Raw genomic sequence first — 19,567 nt, forward strand, 5'->3', positions numbered from 1 at the left:
GGAAGGACCTCCAAACACAGAATACACAGCAAGGATACCTGTTCAACCAATAAAAAGGATTTACTTTTGATCTGCGACAAGTTGAAGCATCTCCTTTATTAGGCTGTGTGATAGTAAGCTTTAATGTTTAAATGGATTCAGTGTGAACTGCAGCCATCACATTACAAATAATAATCTGCAGTGAGAACGCACTTGGTGATAAAACTATTAATTGGAATTAAAATATTTATTGTGTGCACTAAATCGCCAGAATAACTAAAACATTTTCTGCAACATTTATCAGCATCATTTTAACAACAATATTGTATTTTACTGGTACATTTTTGTGATCTGTAGAGATTTATATCACCATTTGATAATATTTCTGCAGCAGGCGCCACTCATTGGGATCATTTTTTGTGGAAAACAAGTCATATGATCTGTGAAACATGCCTCTGTGACTGGTTAGATGATGTCAACCAATTACTTGGGTAAGTTAGAATAAGTGAAACCAGATAACACAAAGATACCCTAGGTATGTTGAACTCTCTTCGTCTGAACAAGTGTCAACTTCTGTGTTTGTACGCTCCAGGTATTATTCCTGTTTTGGAGATGTTAATATTAATTAAACTGAGGTCAGTTCAGCTCAGTTCTTTTAATGTAGCACCAGCTTACAGCAACATCCTTTCAAAGGCTTTATAGGGTAAACAGTGTGATAGCCTGTTGTCAAACTGTAGATAAGAAGAAGGACCAGAAGATATTTTCATGGAACCAACAGATGCTCTGCCATGACTGATTTGAGTAGAAAGAAAAAAAACCGAAAAAAAAAGAAAGAATGAAAGAAAAAGTGAGACTAAGGACCAAACAGAAGACAAAAGTTCTGCCATTATAGCAAATAATCAACTGGAGTAGAAGTGCTTAGTGGACTGTGGGAGGTCCCAGCCTGTGTCTACAGCAGAATCTGATATTCTTTATGATAACCAACCCAGTCGCCATAATGTAAAAAAAAAAATCGAACCTCTGAACTGAAGATAGAAACATTGTTTTACAGGAATTTGAAGTTCTGGATGAATGAATGTGTGTATGCAAGATAAGATGTCCCACATATTTCTCTGTGCAAATTACTAGCAGGTCAAATTGGAACTACAAGTGTATGCATGTGTCTGTGTGTGAGCAAGTGAGGGAGTGAGAGAGGCAGAGAGAGATTAAAGTTGCTAGTATCAGCTTTCTTTGTTGCCAGAGCACTTAGTGTTGGGTTTCTCTGTCAGAGAAGAGAAGAGAAACATAGGATAGGAAATAGTGAGCAGAATCGAGTGTATCTGGTCTCGGGTTGATAGGACGAATAGATGTGATGACTCTCTCATGTTAAGGTAAGGCTGCACGTCCTCCGCTGCTTTTTCAATTAACAAGGCTTTTCTTATGTAGGAAACATATTTCAAAGCCAAAGTTATTAAATAAATGAATTCATTATATTTTTCCTATTCTGTGCTTAAACTCACTAATGTGATTGTTTTTATATGCAGGCTTTGACTGCATTTCTTTTGCCTACAACTATACTTGGATTAAATATGCTGTACAAAATATAGTTATTAGTATTATTATTAGTATTATTAGTTAGTAAAATACTATATTTATATATACTAAAAATACGACACTATGAACATAACTAAAACAGTAACTTCTCACTAGCAACCTCAAGTGGTCAAAATAATCATTACCCATCAAAATATATTAGCACATGACACCAGAATACTGCACACATATATTACTTTAGAGGCTCAAAGATGACTGTATTTCTTAGGGTTCTAATTAGGCATGTTCACAGATTTAAAGGCTGACTGATGATATAGAAATGCATTATTCAGCAGAGATTATTGTGTCTCCTGTGTTTTCTTCAGGAAACTCTCAAACTTGAACTGTGATAGTGGATTCATTGTTGACCTTCACTGGGATCCGTTGCAGACATTAACTTGGACAGTGATGGCAGGATCCGGTGTCGCTGTGAGGCTGCATGAGTTCAGAGAGTCTCACAACTCCAAAGAGCTTGTCTCACCAGCTATGTTAAAACCAAAGTGAGTGGTCACTCTCTCAAACTAAATCTGGATAAAGTTCTCAAAAAACACTCTGACCTTTTGCTTAAGTAAAAGTATTAATGCCATAATGTGTAAATACTTTGTTACAAATAGCCCTCAAATTTACTTATGGTATAAGTAATAAATGTAAATTATACTGCTACAAAATAAAAGAAAGAAATAAAAAAACTTGTTAAAAAAAAGTCATGCTTATATCTATACTGAACTGCGCATTGTGTTAGGAACGGCAGGATGGCATCGTTTGATGGAAATTAAAATGATCAGCCTACAAAGGGCTGAATTCACACACAACCCCTTAATTCAAAATGAAATTCTGATGTGGCAGGCTGGATCATTTTGCAGAAATTTCATTGCAACAACATAAATAACACTCAGTAGTTTGTCTGACCCTGACATGCTTGTATGACAAGCTAATAAGATGGCAGATGGTGTCCTGGTGATTTCTTCCCACCACCAAACCGGTCATGCTGAACCATGTGACAGGGAGCACAACGTTTTCCACAGTTTCTCCAGACCCTGTTACATCTGTCTTAAAGTGCGTAGGGTGAGCATGTGCTTATTTGTGAAAAGCACAGGATGCCAGTGGTGGATCTGCCGATTTTGTCTTCATTGTCAAATGCCAATTGGTCTCCACACTGCCGTGGATTGAGCACAAGGCCCCCAAAAGAATGTCAGGCAATTCTTTTTGAACAGTGTAAAAGTGTATATATGTAAGTTTCAAAATTGAAAGGAGAAAGACTTCAAAAAAGCTTTCACATCTATCCTGCTGCAGTAGTGGAGTAACTATATATTTGGCTAACATCAGATCATTCTTGTCATAAAAGTATTACATTTACAGTAAATCCCAAATATATGCAGAAATCCAAGTAGAAGCAAATGCAGTCACTGTACTCGGCAGATAGCTTGGATTTGATTTCTCTATCTTGCTGGAGCAAAACTCTACTAGCCCACTGGAGAAAGAAATAACAACTGGCCCTATAGTTAGCTTTCAAAAATGTATTAGAAAAGTCTGTAACCTTATTGATTTCATGAACTTTCATGTGATCAAATGTAATTTTATTATTTTATATTTTTGGATATCTGAGTCATGATTAATGAAGTGTAGCAATGTCAGGAGTAAGAGCAAAAAGTTTTTCACACAGAATTTTGTTTCTTTTTCTCTACAGAAGATCACGTTTGGGGAGGAATGTGCATGGATTATATCCAGGACAGCTGGGCAGAGTACACACTATCCACTCCAAGGCCTGTGGGTAAGCTGGTTTTATATGAATCTTTGCTGTGGCGATTACAAGGGATTTTTCCTGTATTTCATCAGTGATTTACCTTGTTACAGCTAAAAGATAAAAAAGAAGGCATAAAAGCTTAAAATGTAAAAACAGATGAAAGACCATTTCTGTGTTTTTTTCTGTCATTATTTGCAAAATAGTTATACTTACATTATTTATCATTCTTTTTTGTACAGCACTTGTATATAAAACATACATGTTCTCAGTTTCAACAAAAATAGGAAAAATATCAAATGGACAAGCAAACATTCGATCCCAGTGGTAGGTTCTAGTTGACAAACACATGGGAAAAACATTGAACAGTGATTCAGCACAAATATCAGAAGATCAAATATTCTTCGGTTGAAAAATCAGTTACACTGTTGGCCTCAGATCGGAGGAAAAGGAAAAACATAACAAAACATAAATATTTGAGGTATTTTGAAGATGTTCATTTGTTTCTGACAATAGCTCATTAAAATGATAATATTTCACTCTTTTTTTGACAAAAGTATTTCCTTTTTTTTTTTTTTTTTGCCTGTCCCGTTTGGCTCTTTTGCATCAGAATTGTTGTCTAAAGGCGAAGAAAGATGCCCAACGGATTTACTTTACCAAATTGACCATCCCAGCCTTGCTGAATGGTCTATTTGATTCACCTTTTATTGTTTATTTTATTTTCACTTCCTAAATATGGGACAGATTTGACTGGGGAAAAGAAAGGGGAGAAAGAAAGGGAAAGAAAAACAGCGGAGAAGAGGGACGGGGATAAAGGGCAAAAAACAAAAACAACAAAATAAGCAGACAAAAAATACAAATATCAATCACCTGGATCACCTGTTGAGAAAGAAAACAGAAAACAAGCAGAAGAGAACAAGAGTAATAGAATAAACAACATCACAATGATATATGGGAATATGACAGTAAATACTAAATATTAAACATTATTGTGCAGCGCATAAGATCAACAGAACACAGTGTGCTTTGAGGTAGGAGCCAAAAAGGGTGTAGTTTGTGGGTGTGATCACCCGTGTGTACACCTGTGAGCATGGACGCGCTTGTTTTTTAAAAGGTTCCGTCATGTAATGATCTGCTAGAGGGTGTGGGGGAGCCTCAGCCCCGTCCTCCAGGGTATGAAGCAGGTATGGAGGAGATCAAAACTCCAGACATCAAGAGGCCCCCAGAACACAAGAGACCAAGGAAGACCAACAGAGGGGCAGCCGCGCCACTGTCCCAGAAAGAGCTGAGGAGAGTCCCAGATGAGGGTTCACTCAGCAGCCGCGGAGCAGAAGCCAGGGGGAGTTGCAGTGACGCGCCCGTGAGCTCCGCCGGCAGCCAGCTGTGCCTGAGTGACCGAGCCCCAGGCCGAGAGGCCGGGGGCACCCCACCTCCGAAGTGGCCCGAGCGAGCCCCAGGCTCCAGGCCCCGATAAGCGGCCGCCAAGGAGTGAGCCGGTGTGTACCTGGACGCCCATCCCCGGGCACAAAGAACCACCAACGCACCGATGTCTGAGGGCGTCTGCCACTGGCAGGGGAAGTGGTGGTGGGGGGAGATAGGCCTCCAAACCTTGGAGGGCCTGAGATGTCCCCAGAGAGGTGGCGTCTGATACCCAACCTGACATATAGACACAGACATACAGGCACACACATATACAAACATCCATTCCCACCCTCATGCTCTCATATGCACTTACTCCACACTCAACCAACGTAGAGACAGACATAAAGAGACGCTGTACACACGATCACACTCCCCAAGCGTACTCTACGAACCGGGTCTAGGTGCCCCCGCCCCTGGAGGGGGGAACTGCACCCAGACCCAGGTAGTGTTACCCTTTTCCCTGGGGTGAAGAGAAACAGACCGCCCCGACTCCGCAGCAGCAGCAGGGAGGCCCCACATTCCAGACCCCAGTCGGACAGCCAACTCCTCCTCCTAGCCCCCCCGCTCCAGCAAGGCCGCACACACGGGGTGTGTGAAGACTCCAAACCTCTCTCCACCCGCTCATATGTAGTGTTGATGCATGTGTGTTCTAAGGTGCATTTAAAACCCAGGAGGGCATGGAGCTACCTGCCAGAGAGCAGCAGGTAAGCGCATAGTCCCTCCTGCTAGCCCTCAATGTCTACGTGTATTTAAAATTGAGGGGTGGGCAACGACGCCAGGGGTGAGACGTACACCCTGATGGTACTTTGGATTCCGTGTAGCGTGCCCACCCCCAAGATCCTATAGTGAGTAATGTGAATGTTTTGGGATAAAATTGAGGCACAGGCAGCCAGAAGGGGACAGAGGGGGGGATGCCTCCCCTGCACCCTGGTGACACACCTTTACCCCAAGGCCCTGCATGTGTGGGTGATTGTGGTGGAGCGGGAAGAGGGACAAAAGTATTCCTGAATTAGCAGACTATTTCAAATCCCCACATCTTAAAGTTCAAAGTTCTGTGTATTTCTATAGAATTAGTCCTCGATGAAACCCTGAAATCTTTTTGAGCCATTATATGGTCAAGTTTCTTGCATTATGAGCCCTTATTTTTCAGCATTCCCTTCAGACAGCTTTTTATACAGAAAGGTTAGGTTTAGTTATCTAGCTGGTCATTGTCTTTATTCAGCTTCAGTCTGTTGTCTTTTTATATTCTTTTTAGAAAGCACATGTTTTTCTGGCATGCCTCCCATGAAGGGTCCTGAAATCTTTAGATTCTTAGAGACATCAAACAGTCTGCTCTTGAGTTCAGTGTGTCTGACATAAACCACTTGGAGATGATCTTGCTTAGAGTGGAATAAATATAGCTGCCTTTTTGAACATAGCATTTTTGTTAATACTGTTTAAAAGTGTTTATGTATCTAAATATGTTTTTAAAAGGCCAACATTTTACATGTGATATTTACTTTTGCAGATGATTTATTTCATTAATGCAAAAGAAACATGTTCAGTTTTCACTGTTAGTGATTAAACTACTTCAGAAATATATAACTTTTATACTGAGAAATAAGTAATTTCTGCTACATGTATTTTCTAATGCTTCCATGCATGTAGTCTTAGTCAGGTAACTGTTGTGGTAGTTCTCTGTATAATGCAACTTCTCAAGTAACCCCTGCATCTTGAAAATAGACTCCAATTCCACCCTCTTGGACAGCATCAGGTGACAATAGTCGCTCTTTTGCTTTCCGTGAGACTGGAGCTAATGTGTCACCCCAACCAGAACCAAACATGGTGGAGAAAGGGGCCATTGCCTCCAGGTACACACCCCACACGTAGGGTGCAAAGAATTGAAAGGACACGCTAAAATCTGCTCAAAATGAGACCACCATCTCAACTGGCCAGCTGTAGTCCAAGACCGTGGAGTCTGGACATTTCCACCAGAGCAGTCAGCCTTTGAGACAAGCAAAGCTATTATCAGTGACTTTAAGGTATTAATGCTTGTGTTCATGCTATTTTTCACCATGTAACAGCTATGAACACCACAGTGAACAGTCTCAGCACCTCCGTGCGTCTCCAAACCATCAACAGGAAAGCTACCAGCCGAGCTTTGATATTTGCACTCTGAGAGCTTTGAGTGTCCTTCGCCACAATGCGGAAGTCTGGGAGCAGCACCTTCCTTGTTCAGCCTGCCAGGATCATTTTCAGCTGTAGTGTGTCACTTTTAAATAACATCTAACTGTATTTTCTGCTCATTCATATTGTAAATGTGATATTCATGAATATGCAATCTTAACTTTACATGTCTGTCTTTGTTTTAATCCTTTTCTCCTGTGGATTGCAGTACATTACCATGTTTAACATTAAAACAAACTGAAATCATTCCAATAGACTTATTGCTTTTACTGCATTTTTGTAATTGGTGGTAATTGAAGAGGGCCACAGGTTTTGTTTTTCATGAAAGAATAGCTTGCACAGAGAGGATCACAGCATGGAGCCAAAGCAGGTAACTGGACAGCATTTCACTGCGTGAGCGGAGAGGTAAATTAGTCCAGGTAAGTCTGTCAGAAATGCTGTCAATGTTACTCCGTGATACTGGATTGGGAGGTGAGTGGAACAGCTTACTTTACATTGCAGAAGAAGAATCCAGGTGATGAAGCGGATGACCAAAGAGCGGGAGACCACGCCTCCATCCAGAAGTAGAACCATGCATGCCCAACCCAAGCCAGACCACGGAGAGAGTGAAACCACAAAACACAAGAGCAAACCAGAGCCCTATTCCAGAAAGCAGGTTTAGCTAACAACTCTGAATTTGTCAACTTAACCCTGAGATGAGGGAAAATCCAGGCTTTCTGTTCATGAAAGACAATTAACTTCAGCTGGGGCTACCGGGGTAACCGATTATCTTCACATGCCAGCTGTCTGCTGACCCTCCCTCTAACTTAAAATCAAATTAAAAATAGTTAAAAACTGGGGAACATTCAAGCAGATTTTTATCCAGTAATAGCAGAAACACTTTGTATTTGTTCAACTAAAGTACATTTTTATTTCAGATACTAAACCAACGCAGTGCATGAAGTCCTTCTCTGAGCTGCACATTCGTTCTGATGTGAATCAAAAACGGAAGCACTATGATAACACGTCTGTATTCTCATCAGGTCATTGGCTCAAAAACCTGTTTTGTTTTTAGCAATCCAGGTATGTGATATGTTCATACATGTACTGTCTGGCATGATCCTTATCATTTCTGGCATTAACTACTTACATAAGCACAATATCTTCTTTAGTGCAACAAAAGCCCCACATGATCCGTCCACGAGAGAAACATGTGCACTTCTGCATTCATGCTTTAGAAATGGATTCTATCATAAGAAAACACTGCAGGAAGTTACGTGAATCGCTTGTAAAAAAGCCATACAAATACAAGAAGTATTATATGTTTTACCTCTCAATATGCTGCAACTGAAAATACATTAATTTAGGAACTTTTGAGGCTGTTTGTTGATGGTTTTACGATTTGGTAACATTTTCATTTATCTTCCGTCACTCAGTTACATTTCTCAGGAGCAGATTTTGATGGCTTTCTTTGCATTTATTATATCCTCTGTTTGTAGTTTCTGTTTATACTCAAGTTCATCTTCTTGGTTCTGTAGTTTGAGTTGTCTCCTTTTGTAATTCCATTCTGTTCTTTCTATCCTGTCTTGCCTGTTTCTCTTCTGTCTCTCAGGTTCTCGGGTTCGCATGTCTTAGTCTGGTTCTCAGTGTGTGTGTTAGTTTCAGTTTTATTTAGATAATCTCGTGTGCTTCATATTGAGTTTTATGTCTCCATTAACATTATTCCTGATTTTTTAGCTGAGTTCCCCGGTGTTTCACGTTACCTAGTATATATTAGCTCGCTCTTCACTCATCCATCTGTGTAGTGTCCATGTTCATATCTATGCCTCTTGTGATTCCTAGTTTTGATTATTTAGCGCCAGCTCATCTGACGTCCTTGTTTTGTGTTTGCTTTGAGAGTTTCTTAATAAATCTACCCACTGATTTTACATTCCATCTCCTGAATCCCACATGGGGGTCCTTTTCCTGTTTTCCACGCTTCTGAACCAAACCAACATATGTATATACAGTACATGTTATATAAATGTGGCAAGTCTGATATCTGCAGAAGTGCCTCCTGTCCAGAGGAGGTCGCTCTTTCTGTCCTAGTCAGGACAGGCCAGTCTGCTTTTACATCAAACTACAATGGAAAACAACCCAAACAATAAACACCATATACAGCATATAAGGCAAAACTTGGGCTTGTACAATTCCAACCAACGTGAAAGTCAATATTTAGTATGGCTGCTTTTATTCAGCACATCCTGAATTCTCTTAGGTAAGCTTTGTTGTAAATTTTAATTTCTCGTTTTCACACTTCTTTTTATTTTTTTTATTTTTATTTTTTTAAATGACATCAGAAACAGCAGTATGCGACATTACGTGATGGCAGAGCTTCAGTTCATCCTTTGTCTTTTTTTTTATTTTTATTTTTTTTAAATAAATAGGACAGGGGGAATGAATGAGAGAAAGAGGGGGAGAGAAAGAAAGAAAACCAAAGGGGAGAAGAGACGGTGAGAAGGGGGGGAAGAGAGAGAGAAAAAAAAAACTCCTGGGTCACCTGTATGGAGAAAAAAACAAAAACAAACAAAAAAAACAAACAGAGGAGACAGCAAACAACAAAGAGCAACATAATAATAGAGAAAACAAAGCACCATCACAATAAACTAGCTAGCCATAGATATCAATATTTACTAAATAATAAACGATATTGTGCAGCACGCAAGATAGACAGCGCACAGTGTGCTTTGAGGCAGCAGCCAAGAAAGCTTTAGTCCGCGTCTGTGAATACCCATGTGTGCATACCTGTGTGGATCAGCATGCTTGCATTCCAAAGGTTTCTCCATGTAATGATCTGCTAGGGAGTGTGGGGGGGCCACAGCCCCGTCCTCCAGGGTATGAAGCAGGTATGGAGGAGATCAAAACTCCAGACATCCAGAGGCCCCCAGAACACAAGAGACCATGGAAGACCAACAGAGGGGCAGCCGCGCCACTGTCCCAGTAAGAGCTGAGGAGAGTCCCAGATGAGGGCTCGCCCAGCAGCCGCGGAGCAGAAGTCAGGGGGAGTTGCAGTGACGCGCCCGTGAGCTCCGCCGGCCCCCAGCTGTGCCTGAGTGACCGAGCCCCAGGCCGAGAGGCCGGGGGCACCCCACCTCCAAAGGGGCCCGAGCGAGCCCCAGGCCCCAGGCCCCGACAAGCGGCCGCCAAGGAGTGAGCCGGTGTGTTTTCACACTTCTACAGTGGCCTACTTTGGTTAATGGTAACATCAGTATTGTCAAAAATTTTCTCCCCCTTAGCATTTGGCATTTTCCCAACAATATAATGTAATACCATAATCTAAACCCAGTCAATAAAACATAATTTTCTTAAGCAAACATCAGCAACCAAAAATTACCAGCTGCAAGATTAAGTCTCCAGCTCCACACTCTCATGTGAACCTCCAGTCTCTCTCTCTTCTCCTCCTGCCCCTGCCAAAAGCAAAGCAAAGCAAAGCATCCCCTTTCTCTTCCCTGCGTGGTTAATTGTTTGTCAACATTTACTCATCCTAACCTTGGTCCAGTCTTTGTCTCAGTGTCCGGTCAGTCAAAGATTCAGTCCACATCGTCAGTCCATCGCAGTTCTGTCTGTCTTCTGTCTTCATCAGGAAAGTGACTGTCCTTTAAGCTTCTTCTCAGGATAAGGACAGAATGAGAGGTGAAGCTGTCAAACTTTTAAGCCAAAGCCTGGCCTGTCTTCGTCCTAATTCTGTTAATCTATCATTTTGCCGCTGTACTCATGTTTTCAAGTTGAGAAGAGTCCATGGACACGTGTATTAACACACTAAAACATTTATTTAATATCATTTTCATTACCATTTCTTAACACTACCTAGATTTTTAACACATCTCTCTTTCTCTGGTTGCACACTCCACACATCCGCCAGTTTCCTTTTATGGGCATGCAAAGTTGTTCACTTCCTGCCAGACACACACACACAAATATACTCAGCTCTTTGCATTTGCAAGCATTCACATCAAAATCCAGCACACTTAACAGAGCTCTTTTGGCACAAATCCTCAGGATAATTAACAGTTTTTTTTTCACACAGATCACCATTCTTTAGCTCGGTTTTGTAGCATCATTCACACAATACTTTCTCACACACACACACACACACACACACAGCCTTTCCTCTCAAAACAATGTGCACATTTAATCATTCATCCAAATAACAATTTTACACTTCATTTATACATTCACACATTTATAACAAAAGACTGCCACTGACTGCCAAGGTAAATTATTTCTATTACCATATCACATCTTCACTTCATCTTCAAAACCTCAGTACCTAACTTTTCGACTAATTTAAAAGCCTCTAAGGCCCAGGTTTGCCCACCTTGCTGGTCAATTTTACCCGCTTCGGGAACGCCCTCCCCGATAGCAGTCAAATTTCTAGGCCCTAATTAATTTATAAGCGCTCCCCGCAGCTCAACAGGAAGCTTTTATATTTCATGCACTTATGATTGTAGAATAAGCCACTGTCAACCTATATAAACAATAAATTAACTTCACTTTGTGTGCAGAGTAAAGGTGAGAAAACTTTCAAAGACTTTTAAGCCCTTTATAACATTGTGATGGACCGAGCAGTGAAGGAAACTTAGGCACAGGTTAAAGTCCAAAAAATGATTTTTTTATTTAACCCAAAAAACATAATTGGTTAACTCATGCAAAAAGAATCAAAATCTAGAGGACCAACAATGTCCATTCCTAGCCGTTCAAATGGAGTGCTGATAATTGGTAGAGACTGGAGAGGAGCTCTGGAGGGGATTTTAAGAGAAGACTTCTGGCACTGAGGGCAGCTTTTACAGAACAGTGTTACATCCGAGCGCACACCAGGCCAATAAAAATATTTTCTAATGCGGGCCATGGTTTTGTGCTTTCCCAAGTGGCCAGCCCATGGAATGGAGTGTCCCAAGGAGAGCACCACCTTCTGGACTGCTCTAGGAACCACCAACTGCAATGCTGAACCCTGCTGACGATACAGAATGCCATCTTTCAGCAGAAACTCCCCCCTGCTGTTCAAATCTTGCTTAGTTCCTTGGTTCCTCTCTGCAGCTTTCTGGAACAGAGATGTTAGAGATGGATCGTCATGTTGCATTTCAATAATATTAACAGGGATTTTGAAACCCAAAGGTAACTCAGGCTCTGTGCTAGGAGCTTCTCGAACAACAGTATGTAGAAACTTCTCTTGCCTTCTCTGTCCACGTGACTTACGAGACTTCCCGGGTGCAGTCTCTATGTCCGCATCATAGAAGGGCAAGGCACGGAGTGGGTGTAGGGACTCCTCTTTCTTCTTAGCTTGAGCTCTTGTTACTGCAACATTGCATGTATAACTAGGATTCAGCAAGTCAAACAACACAGGCAGATCTCGACCCAGCACTACTGGAAATGGCAGATTCTCTGCAACACCAATATTTAGAATATACGTTTGTCCTTGTACCTTGATGTACAGATCTGCTGTTGGATATGATCTCTCATCTCCATGAATGCAGCGAACAGGGATTGTCTCCACATTAACTTTATTTGCGGGTACAAAGTCTCGGTGCACAAGAGTCTGAGTACTTCCTGAGTCAACAAGGGCCTTTAATGGTTTCCCATCAACCTCAACTAAGGTCATTTTGAAACCATTCTCAAACTCCACTTTAGGCTCCACACTTTGTCGGGGCACAAAACACATCTGCGTTATTTTTGTAGCATTCTTTGGGCACATAGGTTTTGTGTGGCCCTCCATCCCACACAAATAACAAATCACAGTCTTGGGTGGAGGTCTTGACGGCATATTGACAGACTGGCTCTTTGGAGGTTTACTCACCCCTGCTTTCTGGTAGTGAGGGACAGATTTTGAACCATCTCTCATTTTCCATGCTGTGTGGCTCCATGGCTGTCCTTTTCTCCGTGCTGCCACAAACACATCAGCTAGCTCTGCAGCCGCCGCTGCAGAGTTTGGATTGCGTTCTTTAATCCATATCTGTAACTCAGGAGACAGCATTCTCAAGTATTGTTCTAAAATTAATATTTCACTAACCTCATGCACCGTTTTTCCTTTTGGCTTCACCCACTTCTCATATAACTCTTTCAATCTTGCATATAGTTCTTTTGGATTCTCATCAGGTTTTACCTCCAGTGAACGGAATCTCAGTCTATATGTCTCAGGATTAATGTCATATTTTTGAAGGATAGCTGCTTTCACTTTGTCATAGTCTAGAGAGTCATCCATATCCATATGAACATACGCACCTCTTGCTTTGCCAGTGAGTAAAGGAATCAGATGAAAAACCCAGTCCATTTTTTGCCACTGGCAAACTACAGCCATGCGTTCAAATGTTGTTAAAAAATGTTCAATATCATCCTCCTCTGTCAATTTTTCCAGCCTGGGTTCATAAAAGCGAGACTGACCTGACTGAGGATGTATTTGCTCATTACTGGAGCCAGCACAGGGAGGATCCTCCTCTTCAAAGGACTCTACCTCTGGTTGTTCAGGTTCCTCCATTTGAGGCTCAGAGACCTCCATTTGAGGCTCAGGGACCGGGGAGGTACGAGCTTGCACTTCTACCTGCAACAGCTGAAACTGATGTTGCAGTGCTCTAAAGCGCTGTTCCTGGCAGGTAAACTCCTCCCTTCTTCTTGCTTCCTGGGCCTCCTGCTGACCCATATGAGAACGAAGCATGGAAATCAGTTCTGACATTGTCGGCTCCTTACCTTGGCTCTCAGTACTATCCACCCCTCCAGAGGCTCCATTTTCCTCTCCTCCTTCTACTTGCTCTACAACTCCAACTGGCTGGTTTTGACAATCTCCTTTTGCTCCTCTGCCACTCCTTCCCATTCTGTGCATGGCTTGATGAGTGAAGAGGGGAAAAAAAGAGAAAAAAAAAATCCTGTGCCTTCAACTGCTGATCCCACTCCTGACACCACTTGTGATGGACCGAGCAGTGAAGGAAACTTAGGCACAGGTTAAAGTCCAAAAAATGATTTTTTTATTTAACCCAAAAAACATAATTGGTTAACTCATGCAAAAAGAATCAAAATCTTGGGCCCATAAAAGAGGTCAAACTAACAAAACTCTACTCAAAGTTAACAACACAACTGATAACTCAAACAAACTGACCTAACTTAATGAGACAAAGGGGAAACTTAAATAGTGGCTGATCAGCCCACAAAAACAGGAAAAGGGGTAAAACACACAAAACCTAACTAAACCAAACATAATGAACTCCAATTCCCCCCCCATGGTCCCGAGTTATGGCGTGAACCAATTTGTAGCCTTCCTTTAAAGCTCGCTCCGCCCCTTTTCCACCTCTTGGCTCCTTAATCAAGGGACTGGAACAGCTGCAACTAAGGTAACTCAGAAAACAAAAGATTAATCATACATAACAGTGTAAACTAAAATGTGCGCACTTATTTTAGAATGCAGCGTTATGTGGATATGTGAATGAATTCTAAACCAAAACCAGTTATTTATTGTTCTGTAAATAAATTCCTATATTTAAAGAAAGAAATGTGAATGCAATATTACTTATAAGCCTCTACACTAACATGGTGATATTACCACTAGTGATGGGCAGATGAAGCCCCATGAAGCACTGAAGCTTTTCATCCAATTGGTTCACCCCAACGCGAAGCTTCATGAAGCTTCATTTGCTCTAGCAGGACACCTACTGGACGTAAAAATAATAGCTGGCATGAATTTGAAGAGTGTGGCATTTTGCACACAGCCTGTAAATGTCAACAACAAAAGGAGTGTGTAAAACACCTATAGTGTAGTGATGGCAGTATACTGTGTATATTTATGCTGGCAGTATGGAAAATGATTATTTGCGGCAAAGTTCGAACCGCTTCATGAACCAGTCACGTGGTACAGCCGGGCAGCGAGGCTTCGGACGTCATCATTTTCAGCTCCTCCCATAAATGAAGCAAGCCTCGATACGCGCTTCGCGGAAACGCCCCCTCCATTACTCGACACACGCTCCGAAGCCTCGATACAGAACGTCCCATCACTAATTACCACTGTGTGGCTGTAAGTGCAGCCATCACAAACATCGTACATTGACTAGGCTATTTTTTAGGTTGACTTTGTGTAGCTTGAATTTATCTGTCAGATCATTGTTGCTGTTTCGTGCGTTTTGTGGAGACATAACCGTGATGCTTGCAGTAAATTTTACAGTTTTCACAGTTGACAGTTTTTTCCCTCACTATTATTTTTAACCAATGACTTCCTTGTAGGCTTACAATGACGCCTGGGAAGAAATTATTGAACAGCAAACTGTGACTGTGTTCACGACAATCTGCTTTAAGGTTTCTTGACAAATATTTCAAATAAGCTTATTTTGTTTATCATGATAATCATCATCAAGCATTAAAACGTACTGCAGTTAAAGTCGTGAAAACCTGGCAAGCTTTTGTAAATTCGATTTTGGATGTTGACACATAAAGTGCATTCATTTTTGTTTCCTTTAAAGTTTCACTGACTTTAAAACAACTGATGATATTGTTCGTGTTATTTGGTCTGTTTACTGGAGGTAAGTTCTGCACAGCAAAATACACACAGGTCAGGTACCTGAATAAATATGCAATCTATGTCACGGTCCTGAGACTTTGACCCAGCATTTTGACTTTTGGACTGTGGAATATGAGGTAATGTTGCAAGTCAAATGAAGATGAGCACTGCTTGTATAATGTGTTGTACTTCTGGTTTCTTCTTTTTAGTCTCCTTCCTGAGTGAAGATGATTTGCTCTTCTTATGTTGCTGTTTTGCTGGACTTGTTATTGTTCTTCTTTTTGTTGGATATAAAATGACAGCTGCACTCAGGAATCAGGTGGCCTTATATTTAATACATTCTGTGGTTACTGTAGTAACACTGTGTGCTCAAACACCTGATCCTCTGAAATTATGAATCCTGATAATGTGATAATTCAGCTTCACCTCGTCTGTCCTTTACACTCTCAGCCAGGTCTTTTCAGCTACATGAAGGCATGCCCTATAAACAAGAAAAGAGAGTTTCAGGTAGACATATCATTTTCTTCCCACACCCTCTTTTGAGCTCAGAAGCCATGTGATATTGGCTGCTGGTGGGGATAACTATTGTGCTCCATTCAGGGAATGGCATTTATCTAAAGTGAACAAGAGATGGCCTATTGCCAGCGGCTCTGCAGATGATATATTCTAAGTCACGTATGCTCTTTGAGTCAGAGACGACAGATGAACTCAAGATGAGGGTACACAGAATATTTCTCCTGGTAGTGCTGGGCTGCAGCTGGGCCGGTGGACGAATTGTGCCAAAATGTGAACTGAGAGACCAACTGATCTGGGCAACCAGCAGCCTTCCACAGAAAGCAAAAGATTCAGGACTGGACAGTGAGAAGTTCGTGACCAAGAGTAAGTGGCAACGATGCACTGAAGTCTGCTTAGAAATGAAATAGATTTAATTTAATGGATTTATTGTATTTTAGGACTTCGATTTTATATTGATATTTGTTTTAAGTCTCGTATAGAGTCTTTGAAAGCTGATGAAATCAAAACATTAGACTTGTAAACAAACTGGGAGTATGACAAGAGTCATGCCTGACATCTTTTTTCTTGTATATCTTTAATATAAACAGTAATTTGGTGTTCACTTTAAATGGCAAGCTAGCCCAACTCACTCTTCTATCTTGCTCTTATGCTTTAGTTTCATTATTAAGGTACTTTAACTGTGGGCTCGACTCTGTTTCCTCTCTGAAATCCCATTTTAATGTGAACAACTGAGATCCGACGATTCACGTGAAATGACAAAGCAAACTCTCAGCAACTTATTAAGCACCACTGTGATAGCAAAGAAACATGCCAGATGGCAGCTGCTTTGTCATCTTTGAGAAGGATTCATATTGCAACAGGATAATGATCCCAAACACAGATAAATATTCTTCCTCCAGATCAACCAGATTAGTGGTAAAAATGTTAGGTGAAACTGGTTCGGGTTTGTTTAAGATATGTTAAAAGACATGTTTTGAAATGTTGGTGGTGCTAGGAAAAACTAAGTCATGGAATTATTAGCAACTTCTAGGAGCCATAAATATCCAGAGGAAATTAAACAGATATATGCCCAGTCGTTTGAAAAACATTTGTCAGTTTGCTTCTCTTTTCTTCTCCAGTCGTCTGTTTTGTGGAAAACGTATCAGAATTTAACACCAGTTTGGTCAGTAACGGGCTGAGAGACGATGGCATTTGGCAGAAGAACAATTCTTCTGGGGACTCGGACGACACACTCTATGGCATTTTCCAGCTCTGGGATCAGCTGGTCTGTGGTAACGGCACAAATTCATCACCAAATATTTGTGCGATAAACTGCATGGGTGAGTATCATTCATTACAGGCAAATAAGTACGTTTGTAGATTTTTAATATCTTTCACTTGTTATTTTCTTGAAATTTGATGGATAGAATATCAGATGTAATTGTAGCGTCAAGCCTAGACAATGTAAATAAACAGAATCTACATCTGAACTAGAAAAAGGTTTGTTTCTTTTTCTCCTTCTAGACTTGATTGATGATGACATACAAGACGATGTCCGCTGTCTGATGAAGCTCTTCGTCGATCTGGTGTAGGTCTTTCTGTCTTTTCTATGTAATTTGTCGGTATGATGTCACAGGATGCAACGAACCAGCAAAGATCCACGATGACAACTGAGAGATTTTGTTGTGATCAGATTAGAAAGTTGAATGTTTTGTTTGCAACTACACCAATTATTAACAGAAGGAACCGTGAGTACTCAGTGAAATTCACTTCAGTGCCTATTTTCATGATTTCCACAGTGAAAAAGGTTTTGGGGCAGCCCATTGGAAGGAGCTAAAGAAAGAGTGAGTTATGTCTTTATCTGTTTTGAAAACATGACCTTTAAGATGAACTCGTTGCTTTTACTAATAATGTTCAATATTTAAATATTGAATAGATATTTGTGAGATCAGTGCATATGCTATTCCTAATAAATTGCAATATTTGAATACATAAACTAATGCAAATCTGTTCTCTTGCAGGATTAAGCTCATCTTGCAGGATAAGTGCAAAGATAAGCAAGCAGCTGAGTACTTTGCTGAATGCCATTAGTAATGAATCTTATGTTAACAGGAATAAAGTGATTTGTGAAAATAAAATAAAACTAAAGCATGTAAAGTAAAGATTTAGAGTTGTCTGGAAGAACTGAATTGAATCTAGGAAATGTGGATTAAGATGAGCAGTGTGAAGAGGAGAATACAGAAATGTTAACCAGTGACTTAGATAAGTAGAGATAATAATGTCCTATGGCACAGGTACTGCCATGGAGCAGCTCAAAGCACAAACAAAACAGTGAGACCACACAGATAATGGAGTTTTGAATAGCAACAACAAAACAATCAAATTCAATTACCATCAAAATATATGTGATGAGTTCATGAATGTGGTGAAGGTGTTAAAAGGAAGAAAGATGCTGTTAGCATCAAGCCATTTTTAAAACAGTCAGCCAGTAGGTGTACTTCCTTTAGGAACTGCCTCGCACACCCTGCCTGTCTCTACACAAAACCAGAAAGAGGACAGAGCAGGCAGAGTGGGAGCACTCATCACCAGTGTGAGGTTGATTACTAAACTTTAGCATCAGGAGACACAATATAGATGTAGGATGTACTCGACAAGTAAGATTCACTTTCAGCTTTGTCAAGAGCCCCAACAGTTCTAGCAGGACGGTGCAGAGCTATCCAACTTGTTCTTACTGCAAGGTGTCAAATACAGTCGGAGGCTGTTGGCCTCACAGAGACGAACAAGGTGTCCTTTAGTGTCAAAAATCCAGAACCATTTCATGTTTTTATTCACCCCAGTTGCTTTAGAAGCGCCAGTTAACTTACCCCTATGCATGTCTTTGGACTGTGTTAGGCTGCTGAAGTACTGGATAATATGCAAACTCCACACAGAAAGGTTGATCCCACCTTGATTCAAATGCAGGACCTTTTTGTTGGCAGGTGATAGCCCTTCAAGGGCTGTAGTTTAATTATTTTTGATCCTCAATAATGAAGACATCTTTTTGTTCAAACATGATATATGATGCAATAACAAATGCTAAAAACAATTCTGTGCTTCTTTCAGCCTGGCATAGTTACAAATAATACCGCTATCATGGTTTCATGTGCAGTGTTGGGAACATAAATCAGATTTCTACTAAAGATTATGACCATAACATGTGATCGTGTACATCATACAGTGTATTAAAACCATATTAGAGTAAGCAAATTTGTTGATGTTGTCATTCTGGCTTGTTACCACTAGAGGTCAGTCTTTGATGCAGTTTCTTTAGATTCTTCATCCTGCACTTCTACATTTGTCTTTCTCTCTGTTCCACTCTGTCCTTGGGGACAAGTCACACACATGTCACGGTCACATGTCACAGAGGGGAAAGAAAATCCGAAACAAGTTGAGAACACAAACAAGTGTATTCACACATGCAGTAAATGTCTTGATGCATGCTCAATCGTTCAGGTATAAGGAAATCCCAGAAAGTTGATTCTGTTTATCTGGAAGTAGCGTTTTCAGTGGGCGAAACATTTCATCACTCATTCAAGTGACTTCTTCAGGCTCCAGGTTTCCCCAATCTTATAAACACCACATCCAGAACACCTCGGATTTTGACTATAGAGGCAGATGAAGCAATGGTCTGGTACGACGTTACATCTCTCTTCACTTGT

At 40.8% G+C, this 19,567-nt stretch overlaps 1 protein-coding gene and 1 long non-coding RNA gene across 3 annotated transcripts; both read left to right on the plus strand.

Annotated features, from left to right (window-relative positions):
• Positions 1-458: 458 nt before the first annotated feature.
• On the plus strand, positions 459-7,127 carry LOC145429604 (uncharacterized). The gene is made up of 4 exons (XR_013909860.1): positions 459-1,349; positions 1,878-2,051; positions 3,239-3,322; positions 6,778-7,127. It is a non-coding gene; the product is annotated as an uncharacterized LOC145429604 (long non-coding RNA).
• Positions 7,128-14,165: 7,038 nt separating this feature from the next.
• LOC113023379 (lysozyme C, milk isozyme-like) lies at positions 14,166-18,031 on the plus strand. 2 transcript variants are annotated; one of them, XM_026169387.2, is made up of 6 exons: positions 14,166-14,217; positions 16,068-16,253; positions 17,009-17,209; positions 17,394-17,457; positions 17,669-17,713; positions 17,891-18,031. In XM_026169387.2, exons 2-6 carry the CDS (start codon positions 16,088-16,090, stop codon positions 17,958-17,960), a joined length of 546 nt encoding a protein of 181 aa, XP_026025172.1. In that variant the 5' UTR covers positions 14,166-14,217; positions 16,068-16,087; the 3' UTR covers positions 17,961-18,031. The 2 variants fall into 2 exon arrangements, with proteins under 2 accessions (XP_026025172.1, XP_080159378.1); XM_080303252.1 differs by lacking the exon at positions 14,166-14,217 and having other exon boundaries at positions 15,943-16,253.
• Positions 18,032-19,567: the final 1,536 nt, after the last annotated feature.

The sequence above is a fragment of the Astatotilapia calliptera genome, chromosome 6 (assembly GCF_964374335.1).
Source record: "Astatotilapia calliptera chromosome 6, fAstCal68.1, whole genome shotgun sequence".
Taxonomy (NCBI): Eukaryota; Metazoa; Chordata; class Actinopteri; order Cichliformes; family Cichlidae; genus Astatotilapia; species Astatotilapia calliptera.